Below are 12969 nucleotides of genomic sequence, written 5' to 3' on the forward strand. Positions count from 1 at the left end.
AATTCAACTTCAGGCTCGGCGGGGTGGAGGACTGATGATCATATTTCCACGGCTTTCAAGCAGACCCTCGGCCCTTTACTTCTGCGTACGAATTCGAAGTCGAAACCATGTTGTACATTGTAGTCTTGTCAATTTCTGGAGAGACGCCCTGTCAATCAGGAACGACCACATAACTAATAACATGTAAGACGTAGTCTTAAGGCTACTCTCATCCCTAAACTAGTGACACCAACTATTCTAGTTCGCTAGATCTCGAAGACTAACTTGAAGAGACTATGCTAGCTAGATTAACCTGCGAAGAGATAGCATATCTAATAATTATAGAATTTGGCGAGCGAAGGAAATCTATTAAATACCGGTCTATCCTATTTGGTGTCCGTCCTTCCAACTTATGCCTAGAGAATCGGTCAAGGCTCACAGAACACCATCCATCCTTACCTAACTACGCGACCGGTAGTGATTAGCGATGCCAAGCGATTGTAAAGACCGTGGTCTACTATATCGCTTCGATGCATCCGAACTAGCTCCGAGAGCTATTCAAACGCTATCCGAAGCGGACCCGAGAGCGCCCAGGCGCTAGTCTAGTACGTACTTAGGATACTATATAGTCTGACGAGTGCCTTGGACCGTCTTAGGAATGACCATGCCCCCTTCCCGTCACACCGGGACTCTCGCCAGTTCGCTGCATCAAACTCAGAATAATGTTAGACCGAAGCAACCTAGAATCGCAAACTAATTGGTACTCGAAAGTATCAATGCATTAATCCTCGCTATATCCCGAAAATAATCTTCAACCTAGAAGCCGAAAGGTAAGCGACATAACGAAGGTTCTTTTGTCACAATTTAGGGTACTCCAAGGGACTTTACGGCGATTGAAACTGCGTGCTGAAATATCCCTCCTTTCCATTCTTTTATCCCCATGGATTCCAGGTCAACCGCCTGACATAAAATCTGGAAAATCTATAGAAGCCATCGTACATCGAAATAGACGGCTCTAGGGAACTAAACAGCGTCCCCCGGCTGTGTTCTTTGGCGTGCTCGCTTGCTGCTCCCCTGCAACTTCTTCGCCCTCGCCTGACGCTCTCCCGTGCTCCATCACGTGCCGGATTAAAGCGGCCCATGCTCCCTTTCCCCAACGAATGTGGTAATCGGTGCAGGCCAGTTCGGGGCACATATAATATATATATATATAACCCCCGAACTGTCGTCCTTCACTACTCTTACGCCAATCAGTCTCCCACCGCTTTAATCTCGCGCTAACGACTATTTTGTCGACTCGCTCCCTCGTCCGCTCTCATCTGCTCCCTTCTGCTCCCTCACAGCTCTAGCCCGCTCCGACCGTACTCCCTCACGTGCCAGTGAGGTTCCCGTTCGGGCTCCAGTCTCACAGGCGCTAACGTTGCGCACATCTAGCCTTGTAGTAACTTTACCCGATCACATCTATGATGGCCCGTTTCGGCCCTGGTGAAAGGTGGGACCCCTAAGAGGATGCCCTACTACGTCTGCCGGACGGGGTCAACTGATCCCTCTATTCCTATAGGTTGCTCACTCCCATTTACTGACGCTGGGTCAGACGGTTGGGTGGTGAATGCAACTTGAAAAGGTCAAGTTTTCCGTGCCATCCAAACTCATTGCAACCCATCGTTGTCTCATGCCTCACCTCACCCTTCTCGATATTTCTCATTCATACCCGAGATCCAAACATGGCGTCAGGCTAGAGTCGCCAGGCTAGAGTCGAATCACCTTCATGATGCGGCGGTGGAATTGCCGTTTGCGCTGCCAATAAACACCACCTCGACAGCGGCGAATCTTTCTCACTTTATCAGCTAGCGTCGATACAAGCTGAGTGGCAAGAGACTTACGCAGCCGTGATGCCAAAATCTCGGACATGTGTGCGTTTGTAACCACTCTGAGTACGACACGGATCAGCGTGGTCAAGCTCATGGTGATCCAGATGCGAGACATGGTTCTTTGCACGTTGTACAGCCACAGGATTGTCAAAGAAGGCGCAAGAGCAGCCACGACGGATGCTGCCAGGCCAAGTACCCATGCCGTGCCCTCTTGATCTTGTCCGTGAGTTCATCTTGAAAGAATATTTTTAGTCCTGCATCTCTCTCAATGACCTAGAGACGTCAGCATCGTTGATCATGTAGGTTAGAAGACCCCTTACTAGATGTCCAATCCGAAGTCGGTAGCCAGTCACCTTCCAGTACATGCTCGCCAACCAGGGAGATAACCAGCTCCAAATATCAGAACTTCCTCGTAACTCCGGGCTCTTGAGAGCGACGTATGCTAGATGGGACGATGGCGTCTCACGCAGGATGGGGGGACGCTCACTCTCATTCAAGATTCTCAATGCGTCCCAATCGTTGCGGCTGCGAGAACTCATGTGCGTTACTTTTGCCGCCTGGGTGAGCAATTGGTCTGGATTCAATCAGCTCGGGTAGATAAAGCCAGAGGAGGGAATACGTCCAGTACTCCACCAGGAGATTACGGCTTTCCTTGAGAGCTTGATTCTTTTCAGCAGGGCTGTTTTTACGTTCGATTATGCACTTCTTTCCTTCTAACTCTTTCTGGAGTTGCATGAGGTTAAGCATGGCCAAAGATCCGAATCGCGTAAACATGGCGAATCTAGGATAGCTTGCCATAGCTTTCGCAAGTGGATTGTAATGGTGGGCGTCCGGTGGCTCCGTAGGAGCCGATGCCGCGGTAGCCATGAGCTTGCCTGCTTGAAGGACTTTGCTTTCAACTGGGGCAATATGAGCTCCATAGAGAGTTGAGTTGAGAGTATTGAAGGTCAAGAGGGCGTCCTGGGGCTGGCAAATTGCTTTTGAAGGAGGGGTAGCAGCCTCTTGTCCGACAAAGACTTGGTCCGCCAATCCTCTAAGTCACTGTTAATACGATACACATGCCATGACAGGAACCTTCCTCAGAGGTCATGGGGAGAGATTCAGCCTGAAGACGACGCCCCGAGCGAGTGCGCCATCTTAGGGTTTCCCGGGATGGGAGGACCACATGAGGGCCCATGGCATCATCCGAAAACCTCAGGCTGTGGCTGAGACTGGGGCCGGTACCGATGCTCAGGGCTGGGCCACGTCGAAATACGAGTTATGAGAGAGGTGCCAACAAGTCACTCGGTCGCTGAGATCTTATTTACTAAAATAGGTCATGCACACACTCATACAAGGAAAATGTCTCCCAAATCATGCGACTCCAGGAGCTCCCCATACATGACGCGGTCAACGTAGCTCTCACTCACAAGAGTAAGTCCATTTGGGGAAGAGGCCGTGGCATTGTGGCTCTTTCGCAGAATATATGGCACTTTGCCTCCGGGCGAGTATTGCAAGGAGATCTCCTTCTCGAGTGTCTATTAACCCGACGCCAGGCATTCCTTTGTCACTGACGAAGAAATGTCTATACAAGTTGACGCTAAAGAGGAATTGGCGGAGGGGAAAAGTCGATTCTGTCATTTCAAATAAAGCCTCATACACCTTGCTTTGAGTCCACATCGAGTCGTTGAGAGTTACTGTGCGGGAGACGAACTCTACGACTCCTGCGTGTAAGTTTTTCCAGCCTTTGAATAACCTGTCCTGGTCTGTGGAGCCGTCAAAATATGAGCCAAACCACCCTCACATTCCCAAAGAGGAAGCCCACTGAGGTTTAATTTGGGAGAGAGGGTAGTTATCCAGGATCAGGCCCATATCTATCTTCCAGGCGTTCACCAGACGCGTTGGAATTTCTCGTCGTGATCGGGAATCCGTTGCACCGCAAACCGGTGGTCAAAACGCGGTGGTCAAAACGCGGTGGTCAAAACGCGGTGGTCAAAACGCGGTGGCCAATCTGGAACCCATGCTGGCAGCCCTGTGACTGAATTATAAATATGTGCTAACCTAGTTGAGAATCACTAGGAGCCTGCCGTGCTTATGATCCGCCGGTAAAATCGGTGGATACGTCGACGAGGGTCCATTTATAACTGGCTTCCAGGAAAATCTGCTCCGAACAATGGCTGTCATAATTCCCAGCAGTCCGTAGATGCGATCTCTAGGATCTGAGCACCGCGATTGTCGGCTTATTTGCAAGAGCTGGGTCAGCCGCTTGGCTTTCTCCTCGACGCTTTTCAGTGGTGGCCAAAGATAGTAGACCGGAAGCATCGTTTTATCAGGTTGAGTCTGTCGAGGTTTGCGACCTCGCCCACTCAGCACGCTGGGCTTTCCCACCCAGGTCCTTGACATCCTCCATTGTGAAGCGTTTCAATCCAGAGATCAAGCCCACACTGCGGGCTAGGGTGATCTCGATTTCCTGAATGATTCATGTCCGACCCCAGAATTCCAGTTCACCAAATGTGCTAGAGTTGTCGCAGTAGTTTTTAGCTTCAGGGCCGCCGTAAGCCCGATCCTCCACGTCCAGCAACGCTCCACCCCTGATTACTGAAATTAGGGCCTCAGTGGCAGGGCGAAAGTGGGCCCAGATAGACCTGAACATTGACCGCTCGATGGAAAATGTGTTGCGTTAGCTACACCTGTTGAGCCCGTTTCATTGAGATCGTATAGATTGGTGCAATCTGCTCGAGACATGGGTAGGCCCGAGTCATCCCACTAGTCTTATGGGTGGTGGGCTCTCGGGAAGGCCCGTGATTTCGTATCCGCTTTAACTATTCTTGTGGAGAAAACGTGATCTGTGCCGAATAAGGGCTTTCTCTCTCATCAACGTCTCTTCTCGTATCTAAGACAGAACGCCGCCTACCGTTCATGCTCCTGCCGCAATACTATTGCCTTCGCGCCTCCACACCACTCACCGTTCTTTCAGCGGACACGCCACCAACCAACTATCTGCGCATCTTTCAATTCATCCTTCTCATCATATCCTCATTCTCCAACGCAGCTCAAATCTTCGTCGCCTTTCAGAATCATTCCTTACTTGTTTGACAAAGCTCTCCCCCACATGACAGCGCCTCATTACAGCGATTGCAGCCACGACTTTGCCTTTTTTGCGCTGATGAGGTCTATGCTACAGCTGGACTCTTTTCTTCGCTTGGCGGGAATCATTGGAAGAGTTCCGGGACTTTGTTCTGCGTGCAGATCTCGTCCCTCCTCCTCGCTGGACGAGGAGTCGGACGAGATAAAAGAGTTGGAGTCTGTCGAATCTTTATCTTCGCTCATAGGCACGTCGACTCCCACGTCACGAAACGCCTTTGCGAGCTTTTTCTCCATGTCTGCGCGTCCTCCATTCCGTATCTCTTCAAGGCCTTGGTTGACTTTTTGGATGAACTCGTCATTGATCGGGACTGTCCATCTGAACTCATCCGAGTCTGGCCCACGGGTGAGCTGGAAGCTAGGTTGATTATAAATTCGATCAGGGTCCACATCATCCACAAGGGGCTCGGGAGTTATTTTGCCATCTTTAGCTCTTTCTTGTGCTCGCCTCTTTGAAGACGAGGCGTTGTCGGCATCCTTGGCCGAAAGGCTTTTATACCCAGCCCTGCGGTACGCCTTTGGTAGCTGGAAGCGCGGCTTGCTGCCAAACCATTTACCGCTGGCATAGGCTTCCTGGACGTACTGAAATCCGGCGTTCGTGGGATTCATGCCAACCCAATTGGTCACAAGCGGGTTGAGATATTTCAAATCTTTGATCGCCAGAACAGGAAGCATAGTGGCGTCGCCCAGGGGTGACTCGGTAACTCCGAGAATGGGATCGCTGACAGAGACCGCCCCGGTCTTGAGGGTCTTCAAGGACTCAACGAGCTTGAGCATATCTTTTGTTGCGGCCCTGGATTCCGTTTCTTGACGTTGAAATGAACGAAGCAGCGGGCCTGGAGATTTGTCCGGATTTAAAAGATGGCGAAGCTTTGTTTCGGGATGAAACATGCGACCAAGGTACGTATCTGTGCTGAAAATGGCACTGATCGGGGTGTCTAGGTCATCAATCGGGTCGTTGCGCGATCTGCCCGGACGAAACACACCCTCGGTCAGTAAGTTTGCCAGCGCATCGCGGTCGTCCATTTCGTAGCCGTCATCTCGGCCGTCATCCTTCATCTGAAGGCCGCGAAGTTTCTCTCCTACAGCATCAAAGCTGGTTTGTAACTCATCTCTCCAAGTTCCTGTGCCACTGGGGCCTAGAGGTACATCTCCTCGAAGCGAGTCACAGAAATCTTTCCCGTACTGGGTGACGCCAAGCCGGTCACACATGACATCCCAGTAGCAATCGTTCAGGTACTTCCCGATGCGCTGCGATCGATCGTCTGTGGACCCACCCTGAGGAAACTCGTCGATTATAGTCCCCCAAAACTCTGCTAGAGACGTGCTGTCATCGACGGATTTAAAATCCATGGTTCCCAGATGGTCTTTCCATTTATCCGTTAGCTTACCGTCCACATAGGGTCGTTGAAGGATCCACGTGCTCCACCTCGTTAGGACTTCTCTAGACTCCGCGTGCGCCACGGCAAACCATTCTTGATGATTCTTGCAGCATCTTGGGCAAGACTGAATTTTCCGACTAGACTGGAGCTCCGCGTGAATGATCGATTCCAGTCTCTTCGCATGCGGCACCAGGGGAGTGTGGCTGACCACTTCCGGTCGCGCCAGACATCGAGCAAGTTCGTGTGCTCGATGCTCCGGGTGGAACTTTGAAAAGCCAATCTTCAACAAGGCCATGGTGCTGGGACCCATCTGGGACCGTAGGACGTAGACGTAGCCCATTCCATGCTCCTGCTGTTCGCTCGGGCTCAGGGGAGTATTCAATATTCGGGCAAGGTCTTTGCTGATGCTCCTGTTGGTGAGACTGCCAGTACTGAAGGGCCGTATACCAAGATCTCGCTGCTCCGAATGATAGTCGCGGGCGTGGTCTGATTCGCATAGCTCCGATAACTGGATGGTCAAACTGCGAATCCAGAATCTGAATTCCTTGGCATTATCGAATTGCTTGTTTGCCTGCGGTGTGCAGAGTCGTTTGGCTTGTTCAACCTTCTCGGCACCACTGATAATGAAACGGACCGTGATATGATCCGATGGTAGCAATCCACGCATAAGGTTCTTGGTGTTGTGCCCTGGGTGAAGGTCGCTCAGCTGTTGGCAACTACATGGTATTTTCGAGTGTGTTAACTCCGGTAGTTTGTATCGAAATGACGGGCTGAAGGTCGATTTCTGAAAGAAAACCCGTAATGTGACTATGGTGAGCCAACCCCTGTCCTTGGTTGTCTGAGATTCCTGCGACATCACGTGAGGTCGGGGGCTGCTGGGGTTTCAACAACTTTGCGAGAGAGGTGAAATGAAGTGGGAAGACAAGGATTCGTAAAGGTCGGTCAGGGCAGTGGTTTAGTATTCGTAGCATTTACTGCGCCCTTATAGAGCTAAGGAGGCGGTGCAGCAGTCGGAAAGCATTCTTTGCGCCGGCCACAGGAGTCCTCGACAGGGGCGATTCGGTCGGGGAATACGTTGTTCGATCGCGCGAGTTCAGAGGCAGGAACTCTGTTCATAGCAGAGGGCATTGAGAGATCACGGAGGTGCTTAAATGCCGACATTGCGCGGATAGTGAGGTCAAGGATGTCATCTGGAGCGTCCACGCTATCCGTAGACACTGTGCTTGCCAGAATGATTTGGCCCCCACACTATCTGCACGAACTCCACTCTAGGCAGCAGATTGGCCGAAAGCAGGCCTAGCGCGAAATGCGCCAATAGGCAACCACGGAGAGGACGGCGCCTGGGTACCAAAAGGCCCGCTAGTGGTGACCAGGTACTTAACGGGTCCCATCCGCTGCCTGTTTCGGGCTGTGCTCGTGGCTAGGCGGGATGTGCTCTGCCTGGGATCCGAGCGGAACACGGGAGTGGCCTTTCACGAGGGCGGTTTTGACCATAGTATGTAGGGCTAATCTGCTCCCGGCACTCGAAATCCATATCGAGTGGGGTTTGGTCGAGGGGGAGGGGAGGGCCATCGGTTGGCATCATTGCTTGCCCATTCTAGCGGCCCATGATTAGCTGTTCTTCCGGTTGCCAGGCTTCGATCGCCATCTTCCGCTAGCGGAGTTTCAGCCAGAGAGCCGGTCTGAGCCGCGCCGCTGCAGCCTGAATTGAAGGCTCAGGCTAGAGCGCATTATTCTCTCGCGGCTCGCCGAGGAGCGGTCAGGGAGCGACATGGGATTATAGTTAGGTTCGTGATTATAGAGGATCCCGTCCAAGGAGCCCAAACAAGCTCATGTGAGCGAATAAGATCTATCGAATGCGCCAAATCAACCCCCCCCCAGAAAATAGAGGCTCAGCCCTCAAGTTGCTGAGGTTTCTGATGCGGAGTCGATCAGGATAGATGCAGACGAAACGAGCCCAACGAGGAGGTTTTCTAAGTCGAACTGATGGAGGGAATATCTCGGTGCAGTAACTCCTAGCAGCGACCTACCGAATAATTACTGTAGTCCTTCCTCTTCGCCTTACTCGGATCGCAGTCTTTGGTGAAAGTAATATCTCCAATTCTATAGCCATTTGTCAATAGTGCAGTGGGTTGCGTTCCACGTAATATCTATGACACACTGGGAAAATTTATTAAGCCATCCCATAGGAATGCCCTCCATTTCACAATGCGTACCACTTAACTTGTCAGATGCTTGCTCTCATTCCATCCGCCCTTGGTGTTGTAATAAGATGGTTGGAAACCCTCTTTCCAATGTCCATGTTCAACTTGTGTAGACTTAAAAAGACTCACACTTGATCTTGTATTAGCCCTTCAAGTCCTTGCTGCCTCCCGCTTGTTCGCATCCAGTATTGGTCGCAGCACCCTCGTCACCGATCTTTTCACACCATAAACGTGATCTACCAGGCTTGCTCAACGCCCTCAATTGGTAGCTTCCTGTCGGGGACGATCAGGCAAGCACATCGTCGACACATGAAAAAAACAATTCACGAACATGAGATGCAAGCGGCCTGAGGCAAATGTAATCCCTTTGATCTCGAGAAGATGCTTCATGCGTGCCTGCCAGGAACTACATCATCTTCATGTCCTGTTCACACTGCAGGCCTGCCGATATTTCCCTGCCTTGAAAAGGGCCAGCTTAAGCCGAGGACCGCCTTCGCTGCGTGGTGGTCTTCTCGTCTCTGGGCCACGCATTGGGCTACCCAGACAGTGGTGCTTCGGCGGCTTGAGCATCAAGTTGCTGATTTCGCCATCCAACGGTTTCCATTCACGGCCTTCATTGGATGTTTCTTGCGAGTCAGGAGGAAACCTTGAATCCGAGCTGAACTGAAGACACCAGAAGGAATTGGCATCAGTGAATTCGTCTGCTAATGAGTCTATGCCGCGTTTTATTGAATCATCGTGCGCACTCGCCGGATCACATGTGTAAAAGTACGTCTTTCGCAAGACTTCGCTGAGGACGCCGACGAGTAGTTAGTCCATCCATCAGCACTGTACATACAGAGGAACAACTGTCTGACCTGCTCCTTGCTAGAGGACGCTACGCCATCAAGGACGTTAAGCAGGCCAGAAATGCTCATAGCGTCAGGCTCCCCAGACACGTCCTTCGGACCTTCTCCCTCCGACGTATCTCTGCTCCTGATTCATTCTTCAGACTCGTTGGTCCCGTCGGGTGTTGTCTTTTTGTGGGTCACGTATGTGTATTCCAGCGGAGTCAATATCCTCGAGGATCATTCACCGGTGTGGTAGTTGTAGTGAAGAGGGCAATCAATTCCTCCTCGCTAGGCAGTAGATAGAGACTCCACATACTCCTGCCTGATAAAGCATAGACCGCCCTGGTGGCCTTTATCTGCATTTACGGATTGATCTTCTGCGGGTTGGAATTTCCATCGATCTCGTTGGTGGCAGCCGGACTTCATTCAATGGAGGGCATGCAAATACGGTGTGGCCCCCACTGCCACGACTGGCTTCCTAGTTACTTTTGGACGCCTTGTAATATGATCGATGCCAGATACGGCAACATAGGCACTAATATGGGGTTCTCCTACGGCCCATCATCACTTATATCAGCCACTCTGGTCTCCATGTCTGTCCCGGAGCCTGCGCGGCTTGCACTTGAAAGTTATGACAATACAACATTTTGCTGAGATACCCTACGAAGAGGTAAAAAGTAAGCAAACTCCTCTCCGCCCACCCTCTCCGCCCACCCTCTCCGCCCACCCTCTCAATGACTCTTGCGATTGCGAGCGTTGTCACCATTAGCACTGTAGTACTCACAATATATATCCAAAATTCCGAGACGATGGTGTAATGCGCTTTACCATGGCTGCCCGTGGTAGGATCATCAAACTCGTCTTTCTACTGGATCAAATTCGAACTAAACACAGTTGCAACGTGTGGCAGGGAGGTACAAAGTGGCGATGAGTGTGAGCGCATGAATTTTTTGAGAACCCTTGGTGCCTTGCCTTGCAATGGTTGCGATCGTCAAGTTTTCCTGCAAGGTGTTGGTGGAGGCGTGCTGGATGAGGGAGAGATTGGACTGCATTGTTTGGTTGATGACGCGGAGGGATGTCGACGTCCGTGCTTCGAGAAGTTTCGAAAGCTGGTGTTTCGTCCAGAGTTAGAACGACAGGGGTTGGAAAACCACAGGCCAAGAATATGACGGCCCACGGAGATATAGACTTACTAACGATGCGGTATTTGTCGACTCGTCCAAGAGGAGAGCGATGTTGCGCTTGTGTATTGCCATTTTGCTCGTGTAGGCGCGGATGTTGTTGCTGAGTTCTCTCTCTTATGTGTCGGTCATCCCAGACGCAAACTCGCAGGTATGACTTGCAAAGTTGCTTGCTAATTGCTGGTTGTCATCTACGACCAGTGACGCTCGCAAAGGTTTGGACCGGGAGAGATGAAGCGTCCGACAGTCTGCAAAGCAGATTTCATAGTCATATCGACGGCCTTTTGGCTCACTGGAAAAGGCAACTTTCTCGTCCTGTCAGAAGCTAGGTCAAAGACGTACTTGCTGTTCTCACAAGGTTGGACCCAGCAGTTCTCTGAGTTGTGTCGAGTGGTGCTGCACGTAGCTTGTTGAACACAGAGATCCTGGAGGCCACCAAGTTGGCACCACACACTCATTTATGCGCTTGTTTTACAATTTTTACGGTCTCGCCATGGCCTTTATCCACTCCTTTGACCAGGAACGCTTGTAAAGCCTCGTCCCGGAGCCTCGACCAATCAGGTGGCAGGGTTTGCGGCGGAATCAACCCTAGAGAATGGAGGGCATTCAGCCTGTTCTACAAACAACGCAGATGCCATGACCTTGCTGACAAATGATGCAGGATCCACCAGATCGAGGAGAGCGTTTTCTATTTTATATGGCATTTATATAGAGAGACAGAAGCCAGATTCCTAGAACAAGAGGACAGAGCATTTCAATTCATTCAAAAATGGGCCCATACAGAGTCCAACACAAGGTATCCGGGTGATTTGGTCCTAGTGAGCGCTCTCGCAGTTCCAGTGCAGGCAAAAGGAGGTCTTGAGCTTCTTGCCATTTACCTTTTCGGCGAAATACCTCTGCCAATGCTTGTGAATTTTCTTGTACCTCAGTATCTTCGCCTGACGCCAAAGCCATCAGAGCTTCCCTCACCTGCAGAAGGAGATTCTCGGCCTGATCCAGTTTGTCAAGGTCGAGGTATATGGCGGCAAGTTGCGACTTGCTCGCCAAGGTGTCTCGGTCACGCTCGCCTTTAATCTTGCCGATGAACGAGGTCAGCTCGATTCTGTGTGAGATGGCTTTCTCCCACTGTCCTGCTGTTCTCAATGCATAGCACAGTGCTACTGACACAATCAATGTAAGGAGGTGTGCCGGCCCGAACACGGCCGTCATATTCACCACGTCCTTGCGATAATGCTCAATGGCACCGTCCAGAACGCCTTCCAACAGGTAATTCTCATCGTGAGCCACGCGGAAGTCCAGCCCATTCTCGATCATGCCTCGATAGACACGATTGTCGAAATGCGGTCCGTCCGAAGATGCTTTGATTTCCGCAAGCGCGTCTTCCAGTACTTTATCTGCCACTCGTGCTCGGCTTGCCAGATTCTCTAGTGCTGCCTCGTCTCTGTCTGTGACGAACCCGATTTTGTAACATAATGCCAGCTCGACGGCGTAAGAAGTAAGAGTACTCTCTGCTCGGTGGGTCCAGTCTGTCGACTCAATAACGTCTTTGAGGCACTTGGTGATGTGTTGGGGGATCTTGTAATCGGCCAGGGGCAATTGTGGCAATGATCTGCCAATCTTAGGATGGTCATCCATCAATAAATCAGCTCTTTGCCAGGGGAGAGTCATTGGATTACCTTAAAAGTAGGTTCATTGATTTCCAGGAGGTGAATTTCCGCTGGCGGGATCGGAACGTCGTGGGTCCTAACGGATTGTTAGCATACTGTTTCAAAATACCTCCAACGGTACAAGCCCTTTTTGGGTGATCAATCCACGAAGAGTCCGACAGTCCACAGTCCTCAGTCCTCTCAGCAGGATCAAACTGGAGACTCTGCTCAAAAAAAGAAGCTAGATTCCTTTGCAATTCCTCGTCCATTCCTTGAGACTCTTTGACATGGTCCAGGGCGACAAGGACCAAGCTTGTCCTGGTTTGACGATGAGCCAAGAAGTCGGACGTATTTCCTCCTCTCCTTCCCCAAGTTTCTGGTCTGTTATAGAATAGCAGCCACAAACATAACTATCCAAGCGAGAAGACATCCATCCGGCGAGCTGTTTCAAAATCCACCGTCATGGCTTGCGCATACTCCGGCGCCGCCCATGCCTCCGTTCCGCGTATGACAATCTTCGCCGTCGGCTTCCGCAAAACGCCTGAATACCCAAAATCCGCGACTTTGACCAGGTATTTACCGCTCTCTCCATCTCGATCAAACACAAGAAACATTCTGGGGTTTGATATCCCCATGCACAATATCTACCTCAAATCAGCACCACGGTCACCTTTGGTCCCAGAATGCTGTCTGCTTACTTGACTCGTGCAACACACCGTGACGGCAGTCAACACATGCGCACACAGATCTAAT

The 12969-nt window shown here is 51.1% G+C and overlaps 2 protein-coding genes across 2 annotated transcripts; both read right to left on the minus strand.

The window, feature by feature from the left end:
• Positions 1 to 4955: 4955 nt before the first annotated feature.
• Positions 4956 to 7022, minus strand: A1O9_08336 (uncharacterized protein; the record flags this gene model as incomplete). Its single annotated transcript, XM_013402722.1, has 1 exon — positions 4956 to 7022. One exon carries the CDS (start codon positions 7020 to 7022, stop codon positions 4956 to 4958), a length of 2067 nt encoding a protein of 688 aa, XP_013258176.1.
• Positions 7023 to 11329: 4307 nt separating this feature from the next.
• A1O9_08337 (uncharacterized protein) lies at positions 11330 to 12851 on the minus strand (the record flags this gene model as incomplete). The annotated part of the gene is made up of 3 exons (XM_013402723.1): positions 12628 to 12851; positions 12247 to 12534; positions 11330 to 12179 (listed from the first exon to the last, which is right to left on the minus strand). Exons 2-3 carry the CDS (start codon positions 12483 to 12485, stop codon positions 11330 to 11332), a joined length of 1089 nt encoding a protein of 362 aa, XP_013258177.1. The 5' UTR covers positions 12486 to 12534; positions 12628 to 12851.
• Positions 12852 to 12969: the final 118 nt, after the last annotated feature.

This window comes from Exophiala aquamarina (assembly GCF_000709125.1).
Source record: "Exophiala aquamarina CBS 119918 chromosome Unknown aczIA-supercont1.7, whole genome shotgun sequence".
Taxonomy (NCBI): domain Eukaryota; kingdom Fungi; phylum Ascomycota; class Eurotiomycetes; order Chaetothyriales; family Herpotrichiellaceae; genus Exophiala; species Exophiala aquamarina.